This window comes from Stigmatopora argus, chromosome 13 (assembly GCF_051989625.1).
Source record: "Stigmatopora argus isolate UIUO_Sarg chromosome 13, RoL_Sarg_1.0, whole genome shotgun sequence".
Taxonomy (NCBI): Eukaryota; Metazoa; Chordata; class Actinopteri; order Syngnathiformes; family Syngnathidae; genus Stigmatopora; species Stigmatopora argus.
Genome location: NC_135399.1, coordinates 15,626,326 through 15,645,451, shown reverse-complemented (window position 1 = coordinate 15,645,451; position 19,126 = coordinate 15,626,326). Strand labels below are relative to the sequence as shown.

The 19,126-nt window shown below is 43.0% G+C and overlaps 1 protein-coding gene across 1 annotated transcript in view; it reads right to left on the bottom strand.

Moving 5' to 3' along the window:
* The window catches only part of pcdh8.1 (protocadherin 8, tandem duplication 1), an 8,721-nt gene extending 6,083 nt beyond the window's left edge, over nucleotides 1-2,638 (bottom strand). The window contains exons 1-2 of the mRNA XM_077617667.1: nucleotides 206-2,638; nucleotides 55-125 (exon numbers count right to left, since the gene is read on the bottom strand). Coding sequence (XP_077473793.1) covers nucleotides 55-125; nucleotides 206-2,584 — 2,450 coding nt within the window. The 5' untranslated portion in view covers nucleotides 2,585-2,638. The remainder of the gene's footprint in view (nucleotides 1-54; nucleotides 126-205) is intronic.
* Nucleotides 2,639-19,126: the final 16,488 nt, after the last annotated feature.

Genomic DNA, 19,126 nt, shown 5'->3' with positions numbered 1-19,126 from the left:
CACAATAAATTATATTTTAAAAATAATTTGGCATATTGGATTTTTTTTTCTTACCTCACTTGCAAACAATACTTGTCAGCTTGCCAAATGGACGACGGTTGGAAGTTCTTTGAGGACAGGATCATCTAAAGAGAACAAATACAATTCAATTTCATTCTCACCCATCAGAAAACTCCACATTTTTTTAAAGACGCTAAAAGGCTACCTTTGATTCTGAGTCGCCGCTCCTCTCCTCATACATGCACGAGTCGTCCAAATTCGAGGAGGTTCTCTCCAGAAAGAAGCCCCTCTGACCGCTGTATATGTTGGCGTGGGTGGGCAAGAGGGGCGGGCGGCTGTCAAACAGGCTGAGGGGGGGCTCCCTTTTGGATGGCTCACGTCCCACCTTGCACCTGAAAGTGATGACGACAATCGCCGCGAGCAGCAGGGCGCACCCCCCGCCGAGCAGGACGATGACCACCAACGAGGCGTCCAAGCCTTCCTCCGGGCCTTCCTCGTCGCCAGACTGCAAGACCACGATGGCCCGATCCTCCACGGGCTCCGTGTCGGTGACCACGAAGCGCACGGTGGCGCTGCTGGAGAGCGGCGAGTGCCCGCGGTCGCTGACGGCCACGACCAGTTCCAGGACGTCGCCGATTTGGGCTCGGGGCCATTGTTTCAGGGCGATTTCGCCCGTGTTTTTGTTCAAGCTGAAAAGTTGGAGATCCCCTTGCAAAATGCGGAAGGAGAGCTCGCCGTTCACGCCCTCGTCGCCGTCTTCGGCGGCCAGGCGCAGGGCCAGGTAGGACGCGGGGGCGTTCAAGGGCAGCGGGACCACGGCCGAGTCGTTGAACAGGATAGGGAAGGTGAAATACGGGTAGTTGTCGTTCTGGTCCACCACTCGGATCTTGATGGTGGAGGCGCTGGACAGCGGCGGCGAACCTTTGTCTTCGGCTTGGATGACCAGTTCCACTTCCTGGATTTTTTCATAGTCCAAAGATCGGACGGTGTACAAAGAGCCGGTTTGGGAATCGACCGACACGAAGGTGGATATCGGCGAGCCGTTTGGTGCTTGGGAGTCCAGAAGCTTGTAGGAAACTTTGCCATTTCTGCCCGCGTCGGGATCGCGGGCCACGACGGTGGTGACGTAAGAGCCCGGAATGTTGTTCTCCAGCACCGAGACTTCGTAGGTTGACTTACTGAACAGCGGCGGGTTGTCGTTCTCGTCCGTCACCCTGACGGAGTACTGCCGGACGGTTTTGAAGGGAGGGCTGCCCAAGTCCTCGGCAACCACCGTCAAGTTATACTCGGGGATCCTCTCGCGGTCCAGGGGGGACGTGGTGACGATCATGAAGGTCTCGCCGTAGGCCTGCTGCAAAGTAAAGTGCTCGTGGCCCAGCAGGCTAACGCGCACGTAGCCGTTGGAGCCGGAGTCCAAGTCCGAGGTGCTGATCAGCGCCACGAAGCTCTCGGCGGCCGCCGCCTCCGTGATGTAGGCCACGTTGTCGGCGCTGGCCGTCATGGGCTTGATGTCGATCTCGGGCGCGTTGTCGTTCACGTCCACGATGTCGATGGACACCTCGCAGGTGGACGAGGCCGGGTCGGCGCCCGAGTCGGAGGCCTTGACGCGCAGCTGGTAGGACCGCCTCCTCTCAAAGTCCACGCGAGCCCTCAGAGTCACGTCGCCGGTGTGCGGGTCCAGGTGGAAGACGCGGGCCGCCTCCGCCGAGACGCCGTCAAAGGCGTAGACCACTTGGCCGTTGACGCCGTCGTCGGGGTCAAAGGCGTGGACTCGCACCACGCGGTGACCCACCGGCGCGTCCTCGTTGAGCTCCACCTTGAGCGAACCGTGTTCGAAAGCCGGCCCGTTGTCGTTGAAATCCAGCACCCGGATGCGGACTTTGGTGGAACCCGACTTGGCGGGCACGCCGCCGTCCGTGGCCGTCACCTCCACCAGGTAGGAGTCCTCCATCTCCCGGTCCAGTTCCCTGGTCAGGACCAGGTGAGCGAACTTGACGCCGTCCTCCCGCTGCCGCACCTCCACCGCAAAGTGGCCGCTGGGGGAAATATCGTAGCTCTGGATGTAGTTCTCCCCCACGTCGGGGTCCACGGCCACCGGCAGCGGGATGCGGGAGTCCAGGGGCACGTTCTCCGAGATCTCCACCGTGGTCTCGTTGCCGGGAAACGCCGGCGCGTGGTCGTTGATGTCCCGCACTTCGATCTCCACGTGAACCAGCTGGAACTTCTCCCTGGAGTGGGCCACCACGTCGAAAGCGATGAAGCACCGCGGGGCGCGGGGACACAGCAGCTCGCGGTCGATGAGCTCGGCCACGCTCAGGAGCCCGTCGGCCTCCCGCATGCGGACCACCGACGAGTCGTTCTCCCGCATGAAGCGGAAGGAAGTGTGGCGGCCTTCGGACGGGTCCATCTTCAGGTCTCCGGATAAGTTGCCTATCTCCGTCCCGGGCGCGTCCTCCTCGTAGGTGAAGTATCGTGTGGTGGTGGCCTGGACGGCGTGGAGGAGGAACGCCAGCGCCAAACAGCAGCGAGCCCAAGTTGCCATCTTGGAAGAAGTAGAAGAAAAAAGAAAAAAAGTTGAAGTCATGCAAATCAGAAAAATGAAGTCAGCCGGTCAAAGAGTGGCGGCTTCCCACTTTCAGCCAGGCTATAAGCCGCACTGTATGCAAATGAGCCGGCCCCTCCACCAATGGCGTGACAGCACGAGGCGCCAAAAGGTGGGACAAATGCTGTTGACTGTTTGTGTGGCAAATGGTTTACTTTTGGCAAATTATTCCTCTAAAAGGAATCAATCTGCTGCACAATTTAAGCTTTAAAAAAGTATGTTGAGAACTGAGTATTAAGTGATAGGATTGATAGAATTAGACATAATTTTACTCATAGTTGCTCTATTTTGACAGGCAAATGAACAGAAATGAAATTTAATTCATATTCTGCAGTTCCACAAAACAATGCATGATCAAGATAGTCACATTTTTTATTGTCGTTTAGATGCGACGCGCTGTTAACATTTAATCCAACCCTCTTTTTTAAGTTGCTTATTTTTGAATTTCTCTTATTGTTATTGAAGGAATCACATTTTTTTTAATCATTTAGTCTGAATGTTTTTGTATACTTTTTTAAATAGAAAAAGTAGAGCCAGGAAATGTTTATTTATTAGAATATTTTCCCCTATTAAATGTAAGTGTATTATTTTTCTATTAAAAAACTTAAAGATTTTTGTGGTCCACGGTTTGTCACAGTTTGGCCATATTGTTTACGGTTCTAATTTTCATGAATGAATAGAGGAACTCATGTCCGAATATGATTTTGAAGACCGACAGAAACGTTCCATATTTTTTTTTTAGAAGCTGCTATGCAAATGTGCAGTGACCCGTCCATTGATGGGCTGGCAGTGGTCCACCCAAAGGGGGCAGCGGATGCCAAAGAAGCTTTCAGGTCAAATCAACAATTATCTGATTTCAAAGTACAACTGCATGACAGCCTTTTGACGCTTGTCGGCCGTCGCTCAGCGTTTTAGCTGTGGAATAAGTTCAAGTTCACCGTGATCGCTTTGTGGACGTTCCAAAATACACATCTTCCCTAGTTTACTACGGCAGTCTTTGCGCATTTTGATTCACAACTACAAAAAAATTTAAAAAATGTTTAAAAATGTCAATTTTTTTTTTGCAGCAATTTACATTTTCATTTTTGGCCATTTTAACTTCCCATAACAATTCATTTCAAAACGCAACGTCATATTCTCATCAAGTGTTGCATGTTGCACATTGTCAAATATTTGTTAAGTAGCGTACTCACTTCACGTGTATTAGCTAAAACCAAAACGTGATTAATAGTTGATTTTTTTTTTAAATTTCTTTGCAAAAATTGACTATTGAAAAAAGGAGAAACAATTCGAAAAGCATTCGAAAATGAGAAAACATTTAGCTTTATCTTTGCACGCGTCGCTGCTAAATGCCACGAGGTAAAAGGGTCACAAGATGTGAACATTCTCTTTACCCAATACGACATATGATTTTTGACATTTGGCATATCTGAGCCTGTATAATTCCTAAAAGTCAAAGAACGAAGAGGATGCTATTCCACTGAAAATCGCCGTCATCGATAGCCCTGGCCAACCCGGCGCGTCAAGAATCAAAAACCAAAGTGGCTTCAAAAGGCTTAGTTCACCGATGAGAAGAAAGTTAAGGTTTCCCATTAAAAAGCAAAACGCAAAAAAAAAAAAAAACTCAAGTGCCTTTCTATCATCTCCCAGGCTCCCGAGAAGAAATCCACTTCTTGACATTCATAAAGAGTTCAGCCTCTCTGCGACTCATATCATTCTGTGCAAACAGAATGTGAGCGTAATATAAAGGACGAGCAAGAATGCGCCTTTGTCTTCTATCAAAAAGCAGGGGAGGAATATTAATGCGGCTCTTCAGACCTCAAAAGTGGCGTTCCTGCCTTGTTTTTTTGCGGGGATACGCATCACGCCAATTTGGCCTGTAATTAATTCATCATTTAATGGACGGCCATTTTTTAAAACGGCTTATGGGGGTGAGGGAGAATAAAAAAAGGCAAGAGTTGACGCGCAAAAAAAGAGCAGGAGTCAAGCATATGGGTGATTAAGCAGCCGCTGATTAAAAGGTATCCTCGGCCCATCAAAAGGGCAACGACGCCTTCGCAATTGTTTGTGTTAAATCCGTCTGAGCCTCCCCCGACAAGTCGGCGAGGTGTTAAAAAGTACGCGGTGAAAAGAGGAGGGGGACGTCGATGCCACGGGGGTGAAAGATGCTCTGCAAACGGATTATATATTCAATGGGAAATTGTTAACTTCTTGCGGACAAATGTGGAAAAAAGGTACATTGTTGTTAATGGGAGGTAATGAGTTCAAAATAATGGATTTACAACTTAAGAGTGAGATTTGGGGCTACTTTTTCCCCCATTTTAATTGTAGTAATATTGTTTATAGGCTGCGCAGAGGGGGATCATAAGTTATCGCTAACATTGTTTTTGTTGTTGTTTTTGGTGAGGACACTAATTAAAATTGCTGCTCCTTTGTTATTATCATCCCTCATCAAAAATCATTGCAACCCTATATATATATATATATACATATATATACATATATATATACACACATATATACACGTATATATATATATATATATATATATATATATATATACACATGTATATATATATATATACATATATACACATATACATATATACATATACATATATATACATACATATATATACATACATATATATACATACATATATATACATACATATACATATATACATATACACAAATACATATATACATACATATATATACATATGTACATATATATATATATATACATATACATATATACACACATATATATACATATATATACATACATATACATACATATACATTAATATATATATATATATATACATGCATATATATACATACATATATACATATATATATACATATACATATATATATACATATACACACACATATATACATGTATATATACACATATATATATACATATATATATATCTATATATATATACATACATACATATACATTAATATATATACATGCATATATATATACATACATATATATATATATATATATATAAATATGTTGGTGGTGGGTGTATCCCAATTATATTTGGTATAATCAAGGGGTCCGTATTTTTATGTTTTTTATCCACAGGGTTGAAAAATATGACATTGATTAATTGCCGACTTAAATTCCGAGTTACCCAATCGTGACCCAATATGAACAAAAAGTGACGTGAAATCAACAGAGTAACGAGAGAAGTTATTCGACCAACATCACAAATTCCATTAATTATTAATTCATTCATTTTTTGAACCACTCATCCTCACCAGGGGGTGCTGGAGCCTATCCCAGCCAAGTATGGGGAACAAAGAACAACCAATCATAACTAGGGTCAATTTAGAGGGATCAATTAGCTTACCATGAATGTTTTTTGGGGATGTGGGAGGAAACCGGAATGCCCTGAGAAAACCCATGCAGCAAATAATACATGCAAACTCCACACAGTGACAACCACCCTGGGATCTAACCCACCACCCCAGAACGCCTTGTCCACCGCATGAATTATTACTCAATAATCTTGAAACGATGTTGCTACTTTCCCCCTAAAGCAAGGGTGTCAGATTCGGGTTGGTTCGCGGGCCGCTTTAACGTCAACTCGATTTCATGTGGGCCGGACCATTTTAGATATAATATTTAGATTTTTTTTTATAAATGGATTAAAAGAACTGGATTAAAAGCCCTGAATATTCAGTTTAAAAAAAAATCTAAAAAAATGTTTATTTTAGCTTTATTATTGATTTTTAGATTTTACAAAATGATTTTTGAACTAAAAACACAGAAAAAAATGGATTAAAAAGTCACAATTATTGATTTAAAAGGGGGAAAAATCAGGAAATTCAATATACATCTATACTCTTCATTTTAACTTGATCCTAAAACAGAAAGTCGGCACTCATGATTTACTTTCCCGGGCCACACAAAATGATGCGGCGGGCCAGATTTGGCCCCCGGGCCGCCACTTTGACACATGTGCCCTAAAGCATCATAATCATAGCCTGCCATTGACAAAGATAGGTGCTTTTAATCTCAACTAGGGGGGACGAAATGGAAATGCTCATGTTTCCATGCCATTGAAATTGCCTGCCCACCCTCCCCATAAAAAAATGGACGTCCAATGGCTCCAAAAAAAATCTTAATAATAAAATTCCTCCCCAGATGACATCCAATCAACGCAACTTGCCACTCAAAAAGGAAGCGAAGATTGATTGCCATCAGAACATGATAATCCACTGTCAGCCCTCCCTCTTCAAATAATATTTTGGGAGATGGCGTTATTAAGCGTGCCGCTCATTTAAAATCCAAATCTCCACCACGAGACTACACATCAAAGGGAATGACAGCATCCCTAACGTCTATTCATTTGCTTCCATCTGCGTTATTTTTACATTGACGCGCTCCTCCCTTCGCTAAATGAGATCAGGCTGAACGTATGAACTTCAAGCCACGGGGGTAAACAGCATTTAAGTCGCGCGCCCCTCTTTACCAGGGCTGTTAGATATCCAGGATTTGACCAGTCTGTGGTCAACGCGGAATTATTAGCCAAATGAGTTGTTTGCCAGTAAGAGGATTCGCATTTTAATCTGATGAAATGTCTCGAATGGTTGTTGGGATGACGCCAGAGCGGCAACAGCAGCTGGAGATTAAAAAACAATACATGGCGTGCTTTTTAAAGGAGCCCTTTGAATTGGAATACTTGATCTGGGTGAAGCTTGTGTTTGCAACGTGGAGAGAAAGCAAAGAAAATTGACTCTTCTTGTCAGGTACACAAATGGAGCTTTGGACGAGTGCCAACAAAAAATAAATAAAAACAAGAAAAACAAGGGGCATTGAAAGCATCTTTCATCACACGCGCTCGCTAACAGCCATCAGGAAAATAAGAGTTGTTTGTATTGAGTTCTTGACGTGTTGGTCATGGTATGCGGAACAGTGAATTGGCATTTTTCCACTGCCGTTGTTGACTATAGGCGTCCCATTACCTTGAACAAGGAGGTCTGACAGTGAAAAACAAAAACAATTGCTATTCTTAAATTTCCTGACGATACCATAAACGCTGATCATAAAAGTCTCCAACATAAATTCATTTTCTGAACTGCTTTATCCTCACTACGGTCGCGGGGGTGCTGGAGCCTATCCAGGCTGACTTCGAACGAGGCGGGGGGGCACCCTGAATTCGTGGCTAGCCAATTGTAGGGCACGAGAAGACTAACAACCAATCACACTCATACCTAGGGCCAATTTAAACTGTCCATTGGTGGCCAGCCAATCGCAGGGCACGAGGCGACAAACAACCAATCAGACTCGCACTCATACCTAAGACCAATTTAGACTGTCCAACCAGCCTAACCATGGAATTTGGCAGGAAAGCGGCGTACCCGGAGAAAACCCACCCAGGTGGACCGACCTGGAGTTTAACCCAGGACCCCAAAACTGCGAGGCCGACGCGCTAACCACTCATCCGCCTGGCCGCAGTCTCCTTAAATCCAATTAAAAATAAAAAGGCCTTCACCAAGGTTCATTCAAAGCGGATTGGGCGTCCAAGTAGAGACAAAAGGAGGACGGCGTCGCGACATCCGACGCATCCAATCGGTGATTTAGCTCTATTTCGACTAAATAACCACGAGGAGCAATAACAGGCGGTGTAAGAAGGTTAATTGGCACAATGCGCCTAAACATGTTGGGTGCTAATTGGGCCGTTTGGCGCAGTGGACGAACACCTATTAAAAAGCGGCGGCTTCCATCGAGAGTGCTCGTCGCGTGCTAACAAGGTCAGCCGAGGTCTGACGGCAAACAAAGCCGGGCTAACGCGGGACTGATACCTGTTTGCCACTTTAAGTCATGTGATTAATGCGGATCACGGCTTGATTAAGACGCCAGCATGTTGACAGGAAGAGCCTGGTGGCGGATGAACGCCGTGACCCATCTGTTCTCTCGCCCAGGCTATTTTAATTAATGAAAAGAACGCGGCTTTGACCGTCGCCATAATTAGGATGGCTGCCGGTACATTAGCCGGTCAAATGTCCAATTTTGCGCCGTTTTCTTTCGGTTTTTGAAGGCCGTAGCCAGACCTTCACATCACCCCCGCGCGCGCTCTCCAGACCAGTGTTTCCCAGCCGCCGTTGTGCTGTAAGAATTCATAAATTGTAATATTCCGAGAGAAAAATGTTAATGTTACGAGATTAAAATCGAACTCTTATGAGATTAAAATCAAACTACTATGAGATTAAAATTGAACTACTGAGATTAAAATAGGACGAACATTACATCATAGATTGTACTACATGATTGAAATCGTAAAATGTTGAAATTTAAGTGTATTTTGTTGCTTATTTTTTGTAACGTGAAACGGAAGTTGTTTCACGGGCTTTGACTTTAGTTGACGTTAAGTCTGCGACCACAAAACTTTTCTTTGCAAGATGTTAGGAAATTGAAGTAATATTGGGAGTAAAAAAGTCATAATGTTACGAAATTTGTTAAGAGATTGAAGTAATAGTGAGTAAAAAAATCTGTAATGTTACAAAATGTGTTAAGAGATTGAAGTAATATTGAGAGTAAAAAAAGTCGTAATGTTCGAAATTTGTTAAAAGATTGAAGTAATATTGGGAGTAAGAAAAGTCGTAATGTTACGAAATTTGTTAAGAGATTAAAGATTGGGAGTAAAAAAAGTCGTAATGTTACAAAATTTGTTAAGAGATTGAAGTAATATTGTGAGTAGAAAAAGTCGTAATGTTACGAAATTTGTTAAGAGATTAAAGTAATATTGGGCGTAAGAAAAGTCGTAATGTTACGAAATTTAAATTGTCTTGTTTTTACCTTACGTGAAACGGAAGTTGTTTGATTTCAAGGGCATCAACTTTTGACGAAGTCTGTGTGAGCACAACATTGCTCGCCATATTAAGAAATGTTGGGAGTAAAAGTCATTAAATTATGAGATTAAAAACGTTACATTACAAAATTTTACACGACGTGAACCAGAAGTTGTTCGGGGTCCGTAGACATCAACTTTTGGTGACATTAGGTCAGCGGAAAAATTTGGGCTGATTTTTGAATATTTTTGGGTGTTTATATGATTCCTGTTGATAAAACTTTGAAGAGAACACATTTATATTGTTAATATAGGCGATATAGTTTTAAATTAGAAGATTTTTAGATGGTGGTGTGCCTTGAGATTTTTTCAATGCAAAAAGTGTACGGCAGCAAAAAAAAGGTCTAAGATACGGGTGTTAAACCTTTTATCACGGTAGAAAAGGAGAAAGGGAATGCCATAATTATGTTGGGGTTGACGTCCTTACATAGTCAGCACCCACCCCAACGAGGGAGGGAAAGCATTTGTTGACAGTTGAAGTCGTAATCCTGGCAAATGTGGCAGGGAGCAAATGTCTCAAAAGCCCAACTTTTGGAACGTGGCACTACGACAAATTGTCACCCGGGTTTTTTTTTCTTCTGACCAGATTGCGGGCCGGTTTGCGTAGATGAAAAGCGTGCTTTGGTGTGATGTTGATTTCTGCTTTCCATCTAGAAAATGTTGTATTATTCAGCGAGCATGCAGGGGAAATGCAACATTTATCCGGGCTGGCGGTGACATTGAAAAAAACGGATTTCGTCAGATTCTTTTTGAAAATTGAAGCTTCCCTAAAGAAACTTGGTTGAATGCAAAAGTAACGACGCGTGTTCCGCTATCTTATTTTGTCATGAACTGTTTATCGAGGAGGAAGCGTTTTGGTAATAGATACATAGCCGAAAAAGAGCGACCATTTTGTCAGGGAAGAGGGTGATCTAGTACAAAAAAGCAGTTTTCTGCATACCCGTCAAAATATCCTACCAAAAAAGCGGCGTGTATTACTTATTTTCATTTTTTTATTGAGTCGTATTTTACCTTTTTAATAGCCTCCAACTACTTTTTTTCCGTCATAGCTTGTTAACTTTGTGGGTTTTCTTGGGGTGGAGTGTTGATCTGCTGACCACATTAGTAACATTATGAATTAATACCACAATTTTTTGATATTACTACTTTAGACTTTAGACAATTTGGCTTTTTGGGGGGGTTACTCTGCATGAATGACCTTCAAAGTATTCAACAATAAATTGGAGAATTTATTTGAGCTCTTAATATTGAGAAAATAATGTTTAGATCTAAAATAAGACATCAGTTAAACACACAAACACTGAAAGACAGTTGCATGGGATGATGGGTATTTTTGACGTCATGTTTAAGCGTACTCATTTGTTTATTGAATTGAATGCTTTTATTGTCATTATACACGCTAAAATAGTGCTGACTTTGAGACAACCTTGTGGACTTCCTGTGTGTGGCTCCAGTTTTTTTTACCTAGCTCTACAATGTCTTCTGTGTCTGTGCTTGCTAGCGCAACCAAGGAAATTTCCCGAATACGGGATGAAATAATGTTGTAATCTAATCTAATGGAAAAAGAAATAAAGGAAAGCAGGCAAAAACAACAACACGGCCATCTGCCATCCTTAAGACAACGCTAACATATTGTGCACCTTATTTAGAGTCACATAAAGCGAGTGAACATTGCCTTCTGTTCCAGATGTAAATGTTTGTTTGCACATTTAGATCATCCCGGCATTACGGGCAACCTGCTCGATGTGCTTTGGACTTTTTGAGACTCAATCTGCAGAATTTCCATCCTTGGGGGAAAGCACCTCCCCACTTTTTAATCGAATATTCCGGCATTGAAACATTGATGCTCGCAGCCCGCGGCCGACTCGCTAACAACGGCATCGCAAACAACCTTGAAGGCGACTAAGGCGCTTTTTTTTCCATTTCGATTCGGACTCCGGCGGTCCTTTCGGGTCAGACCCTTATCAAATTTCAGCCATTCGCTTTGACCCGGCGTGCTCGGCTAAACTGGGGGTGTACATGTCAGCGCTCGACTCCCGCGGGGGTTTTAATCTGGGCCATTTGGGGTGTCTGAAAGGCAGATAAAACGAGATTAGCTCGCACTCGCTGCCGCTCCCGAGACGAGAGGCATTTGAGGGGGCGGCAGCTGGCGAGGTGCAAAATGCTCAGACGGGCGGGCCGGTGGTCCCTGTTGCTTTTGGCACCTCCCGGGGCGCTACAGGCCCCAGATAAGACCCCCGACACCTCCGTTAGCCATCCCCCCTTGACTGGAGCTCATCCGTGTGGCCAAATGTTTCACAAATTGGCTCTAATCGCACTTAACATTTTGTCACAATATGCTCTTACAAAGGGGCTACTGGGCCCACTTTGGGGTCTTGATGTTATTAAGGCTACTAATTCTTTTGGCTTCCTGCTAAATTACGACCAACACCCCCACTCCCCAATTTCCACTTCCAGTAGTAGTAGTACTTCCTTTCTTTACGCTCAAAGTGATCTTTTGAACAAGGCAAATGAGGGCCAATTTAAACTCCGTTCACAAGTTTCAAAGAAAAAAAAATGTCTTACAGCAACTTCTGAGGGCAAAACAATTAAAATTTTGCTTAAGCAAGTAGTTGAGGATTGTAGTCAATTCATTGTCAACCTAAAAACAGGGTTTTCCTGCTTTGGAATTAACATTTAAAATTCTGCTGGTCGTCGGAATAAATTCCTAAATGTTTCCATTCTTTTGACATGGTTTCTATGTTTAAATGGAGCTAAAATTCTAGAAAATGGCAATATTTGTTGGCATTAACATTCGCAATAGTAGTAGTTGAGAAGAAATGTCGAGAGAACTAATTTTAGTAAGCTAGTTAAAGTGACTAGAGTGTTATTTTAATCAGTTGAGGGCAACGAAGTATTAAAATCACAACAAACGTATCATAAAAGCGGTAGCGTGTAGTAGAAAAGGGTTTGAAAAGAATAACTTAAGGGGAATCAATATGAAAATCACCCAAAAAAATAGTGACTGTTCACAAGAATTAGATTTGAAATATTTTTAGAAATAGAAAAACACCATAACAAAGAAAATGTATCATCTGCCGAAAGCCATGAAATAAACATGTCGTCGCTTCCCCTTTGAAAGCAAAAAAAATGTCTTCCCAAGCTCAAAACGACAACCACACCAGCTGATCCTGATCCTGATCCTGATCCTGATCCTGATCCTAAAATGTAACTCATGTAAACGCACCTTTAAAACACACATTCGGCCGCGATGATCAACGATGCAAATACATGCGTAATAAATAAATAAGCCTAAAATGCTTCAAGTTTTCCTTGAATGATAAATAAATTAGCCTATTAGGGGCGAGCATGAATAATACAGGCTTTCCCTGTAATTAGATCTCTGCAGACTGACGGCGTGCACATGTTAAAAACAAACCCAGACCATTAATATGGATGGCGTGTAAACACGCTTCCTAGCCTTCCCGAACATGATGCCTACACAAGCCTGGCTCTATTAAGACATTTAGGAAGGCCCGCGTTGTTGTCGGAATGGCACAAAAGGCCGAGCCGGATGAAAAGCCGCATTAGTATTCACAGACAAATCACGTTTGGCTCAGGTTCCTCCCCTCTTGCACATAGACCACGCTCGCAGCAGTGCATATAACGACGACGGCGGCGGCGGCGAGTGCGGCTGGCTCGCTCGCCTGCCGCACTCGCTCATGTTTACACATTCCTCAACAAGCTTTGACCGCAATTGAAGGATACGTTCACCCGAGTTAAATGTACCGTTCGGAGAGGGAACGGCAAAATTATTCAGGCAGCATTTACGAAGTGAGGGCGTTTTTATTCCGGATGCCGAGTGGCGCTTGAAGGATTTTTTGGGAGGGGGGGATGGGGATCAAAAAGCAAGGGGTGGCAGTGCCATCTACAGGTCGGAGCTTTGTCATGTCATCTGACGCGCACAACGGTGCTTTTTTTTTGGACTCTCTCTTCTCTCTTTACGTTAACTCGTTGCTTGGTGAGCTGCTTTCAAAATGAACTCTTAAATTGGCCTCTTAGCACTTTGAGGAAACATCAATAACCCCCAAATGTCTTTGATCTTCTGCCATCAATGAACTCTTTGGTCTGGAACTGACAGTGATAGTCTGACAACCTAGCGCGCCTTTATAAATGAACCGTTGTTATGTTGCCTCTTATGACATTTAAAAGGAAACGCATTAAAAACCTCACTAATGTTTTAATAAACTTAAAAAACGCCTTAAAAATGATCAACTTTTTAAAATTATTATTAATCCCTATTGTTTTTTTAAAGTATTTTTTATCATTATATATACATTTATAGCTGAACACAATATTAGTAATAAAACAAAATTATTCAGGGGTGCTGGAGCCTATCCCAGTTTACTAGACGGACAACCACACACACTCAAACTCTTAAGGGCAAATTAGAGTCATAAATTAGCTTAGCTTGCATGTTTTGGGGGTGTCGGAGGAAACCACAGTTCCCAGAGAAAACCCACACAAGACCAGGGAAAACATCCAAACTCCACAATCACAGTGTGAGGATTGGACATTTATTCTATTCAATGGCATTGAAACATAAGCATTCACAGCCAGCCCTCCCAGTCTAAATGGATTGGACCTTTATTCTGCTCAATAGCACTAAAATATGAGCATTCCCAGCCGGCCCTCCCAGTCCAAATGCATTGAACATCTACCGCCATCAGTGCAGCTATGCATTTTTCGGCCCTGGCGAAAGTAAACAAGCAAAAATTGGCAAGCCGTGCACTTAAACGATTGCATCCGTCCGTCTCCCCCGCATTGTACTTCCTCCTCCCCTGCCCAGCTTCCAATACAATTAGGAAGACGCCTTCCCATTTCATGCCTCATATTGAATTTTCCCCGCCTCCGCCCCGAAAGATGGGCCGGCCCCTCTCGTGATATTCCGCCCACGTGATGATTGCTCGCCCATATTTGACTTGACAGATCCCTAACCAACTTTCACTTTGATTTCCGCTCTCAAAGTCGACGCCGAACCGGGCCGCCCGCGGATATCAAAGACGCCTTGGGTGGCCGAAGCGGTTGGGGCTCCAACCGTGCACACTTTAGCGCCTCGTGTCGGCAGTTACGATATCTGGAAAGCTCGGCCGGCGGGTCCCGGGATGCCAATAATTGCATTCTGACTTTGACAGTTATATTATTCAAAGCAGGGGAGATGAAGTACGGACTGTGTGTGTGTGTGTTCTCATAAAAATTCGCCGGTGCATGTGTGTGTTAATTTGTGTCTTTTCAAGCACCGGACTGCTCTTCCCTCTTGAATATATTTCACGTCTTCATATGTTGCCGTTTTAGAATGTCACTGTCCTTGAAGCAATTTCCCCTCAGCTATTATCTGATGGCTCGGGACCCTTTCCTTTCCTTTCCTTTCCTTTCCCATCGGCACAAGCACAAAATGAAATAATAAAAAAGGAGAGGAGTAGCTTTTCATTGGGAGATATTCTGCCCGGTCCAGTGCGGACTGGCTGCAAAAAAAAAAAAGGGTTCAAGCGAGGAAGAATTGGCTTCGAGCCGCAAATGGAAGGCCTACGAGAGCATGTTGTCTAATCCTGTTAGACCAGGAGATGGCAACATTGAGGTGGGGAGGAGAGAAAGAGAGCTTTTCTCATTTGGCTGGCAGCACAGACGGACGGCAGTGAGGGGAGTTCGGTTTGAGTCATGGCAATTTGCAGGACACGGAAATGATGGTACTTAAGACACTTTCACCTTGAGGATCAATGCAAACTCAATTACCTAAATCAGGGGTGTCAAACTCATTGTTGCCGGGGGGGGGGGGGGGGGCACCTTCTTAGGATCAGTCCGTCTGGCTGCCCGGGCCGGCGCGACTAAGTGACCAATCGATGGTAATCGATGAGCAAATGAATCGACGTCTATTTTTAAAGGTCAATGAATCATTGTTGACCTAAAAACAAAAGGTAGCCTCTTTTATAGCAAGTATTCTCTCAAATATTTGTATTTTAGTTAGATAAAAAGGAAAATATGCCATTTTAACCACACATTTCCTATATTACCTTTTTTCCATTAAACTTAAAAATGTAATATTCCAATATTTTGCATTTTTTGAATCATTGTTGACCTAAAAACAAAATGTAGCCTCTTTTATCGCAAGTATTCTCTCAAATATTTGAATATGCCATTTTTAACCACACAAATGTTTCCTATATTACCTTTTTCCATTAAACTTAAAAATGTAATATTCCAATATTTTGCATTTTTGAATCATTGTTGACCTAAAAACAAAATGTAGCCTCTTTTATAGCAAGTATTCTCTCAAATATTTGTATTTTAGTTAAATAAAAGACAAAATATGCCATTTTTAACCACACATGTTTCCTATATTAACTTTTTTCCATTAAACTTAAAAATGTAATATTCCAATATTTTGCAGTTTTTCATAAAAACTGAAAATATTCTTTAAGGTTTTTTTTTAACAATGTTTGTATGGACAAGTTGGCAATCTCCTTTAACAATTCCTTGTTTGTGAATCAAAATCTAACAACAAGAGAATCCATAAAGTATATTAAATAAATAAAAACTACCTTAGCGTCGCTTGTCCACTAATAACCGCCGCATTCCAGTTTTTTTACCCCCCGGAGCCATTGCTATAAAATGCTTTACGGCGTAGTATTTCATAAAATCCCACCACAAAAGGGCTTTTATCAGACAGCTTTAGCACCCGCAACGTAAATCTATCTTTTCACAACTACCCTCGTATGTCCGGCGTTTAACGTTTTTGCGCCGACTTGCCGGAAATATCGGAACGACGACATATGTGCGCATTTAATAAGGATTTACGACTTCACTTTAATTCGGTGCTCATGGTCTAAATTTGGACTTTATGTTCCTCCTAGCTATAAGATTGGAGATTTGACGTTAAAATTGGCACAATTCATAGTTCAATGGGTCATTTTGTTACCCATCCAACTGACAAAGTTGACTGAAATACTATTTTTGGTTATTTGCCGAGCAAATGACCTTCTTTGTCTTCGTTATTGTTCACAGTTTGGCCAAGATCTCGCAGACAAATGGAGAAGACCACTATTGACTCAATAGTTGCGGTCATGTTGGTTTATTTTTAACAAAGGATAAAGAATAATAACGATAAATATGCACTGGCTTTATTACTGGACACTCAAATATGCTTTAAATTATTCATTTAGTCCACACTAGGTGGTGATAAGCTCATGTGCTAACCATAGTTGCCATGGGGCAAACTGACAAAAGTGAGGCAGCTAATTTGTCGGTTGCTATTGTTTTTTGTTATACTGTAATTGTAATACTATCAAACTGTAAACTGTTAATAATAATATAATCGGACATAGGCTTTGTCATCATCATCGACTCGACAAAAGCCTAATTGTCATCATACCCAGATTTTTCTGCGTATGACGAAATTGGTTCTAGGCCAGTTGGTTGTTTAAATTTTTAAAAAGCCCTTTTTAAACACGCCCTCTAATGTTTTGCGCTTTTACTTAGTTTATGCTTATAGCGTCCTTCCGGCTTGTCAACTGGAAAAAATATTCATGGATTCTGGAGCAATTTGGTAGAGTTTTAAAACTATATACATGGGGTTATAATATTGGTGTCTCGCATTGTATTTGACAAAATGATCTCCCTGGCAGTCTTTGCACGGAGCTATATTGTTCCTGTCAGCAGAGGGAAGAGTGGCGACGTGCCGTCGTTCGACACAGCTCACGCAAGTTTCTAAGCTACTATCTTGACGCAAATGCAAAATGAATGGATGTCTCGATAACCAACAAAAGAAGAAGAAAGAAAAGCAGTGTGTTTGCTTGCCTAAACCTGTTAATTCAGAATCTTTTTTTCATGGTGTAAAACCTGACAATAAGAACAATCTGCGGGTGTGAGGAAGCCCAATTAACAGCTTGACGTCACGTCCATCCCAAATAGTATGATTGTGCACATGAACGTTAACCAGAGGGATTTCTTTTGTCAAGTACGAGACGTAAATATGTATATTAACTATAGATATTCAAACTATTGGAATACAATAGAAGGTCCGTAAAAAGAAAAATGCAACCGCTTGTTTCAGACAAGGCTATTATAGGACTAGAGCGCTGGAGCCTATCTCAGCTTGGACAACCAATCGCAGGGCACAAGGAGACAAAGGACAACCAATCATGTCGCTAGGGGCGATTTGAAGTGATCAATTAGCTCAGCATGCATGTTTTGGGGATGTGGGAGGAAACCGGAGTACCCGGAAAACCCAGAATGCAAAATCCACACAAGAGGGCCCATCTGGGAGCGAACCCACGACCCCAGAACTGTGAGCCTGACACAGAAACCACTCTACACCGGGCTGCAATACCCACTTGGAAGTTCCTACATCTAAACGTAAGCCTGAATAATAGTTGTTCTCTTCCATGTTTCGTGCCATTGCCTGGCAACCCATCCAGGATGTACCCCCCCATCTCTCCCTAGATAGGCTCCTCCTCCTCCCCCCACCCTCAAATGAGGACAAACACTATAGAAAACGGATGGCTGGATGGATGAAAAAAAAAACAAGTGCTTTACGCGGAGGAGGATGACAAGATCACAGCGGCACTGCGATCCAACATGGCTGTTTCCGCAGGTGATCATTTTCAGCGTTTAAGATAGCGTTAGTCATCCTTTTAAGGTGTAAACAGCGAAAAACGCCGTTATGTAAACGCCGGCCTAATGAGCACGCATTCATAGATAATGCTGTTGCTTTTTAAAGGGGGATGCTCTCTTATTGTGGCAAGTTAACGCACAAGAATCTCCAATTAGGAATAGAAAGTTGCAAAAACCAGGCGCCAAAGAGGGTTTCCCGGGGTGCGCCCCGGCGAACCTTGGAGATAGAGTCGAGTCTGGCGGGTGGGAGTGTCAGCTCTGAGGCGGTTTTCGAGGGGGTTAAAGGATTCATATCTGCTATTCGAGTCCCGCGGTGCTCCCAGTGTTTTGGAGGTGTGCATCGCTTTTTTGATAGTAGACTCCATTAGGCGGCGAGTCTCGGGGTAGGCTGCCATTGTGCCAGCGTGCGACGAGGTTAATCAGATGCCAGCTCCATTATGGATGCCGCTAAAAGGGTCTCTAAGAATAGAATAGTCTAGATTTTGCTTAAATGAAAGGAAAAGCAGCCTCGCGCATTGACAAAAGCGCTGCCGGTCAAAGAATAGTGTTGACGTGCACTTAAATAAGTCCCAAATGAGTGTTTCAAAGCGCTCTGGTTATTAATTATCTACGATTAAGAAATGTTCTTTTACGGCTCTGCGGCGATGCTCGGGCGGTGCGGTCTCTGTTTTGTTTATTCTAAATGGCAGATTAGCGTAATTGATTTTTTAAAAATCCATTTTCATGCGGTGAGCAAATGACATCTGTTTGCCGAGATGCTATCGGTCGCTTCTCATTACCGCACGACAATACAACAAGCTCACTCAGGGCTACTCTGTTAATGTTGCCTTTAATTAGTTTGGGTAGAGATCTCTCGTTTCGGTGGAGGTGCGTTTTGGGGGGAGCGAAAGCACCCCTGGCCGTCGGTGGCGATAGACGCGCAATCAAACTAGGCACTGACAAAAGTTGGACCAGATTATTATACAACTATGCAAATACATTGTTGTTTTCCTAAGAA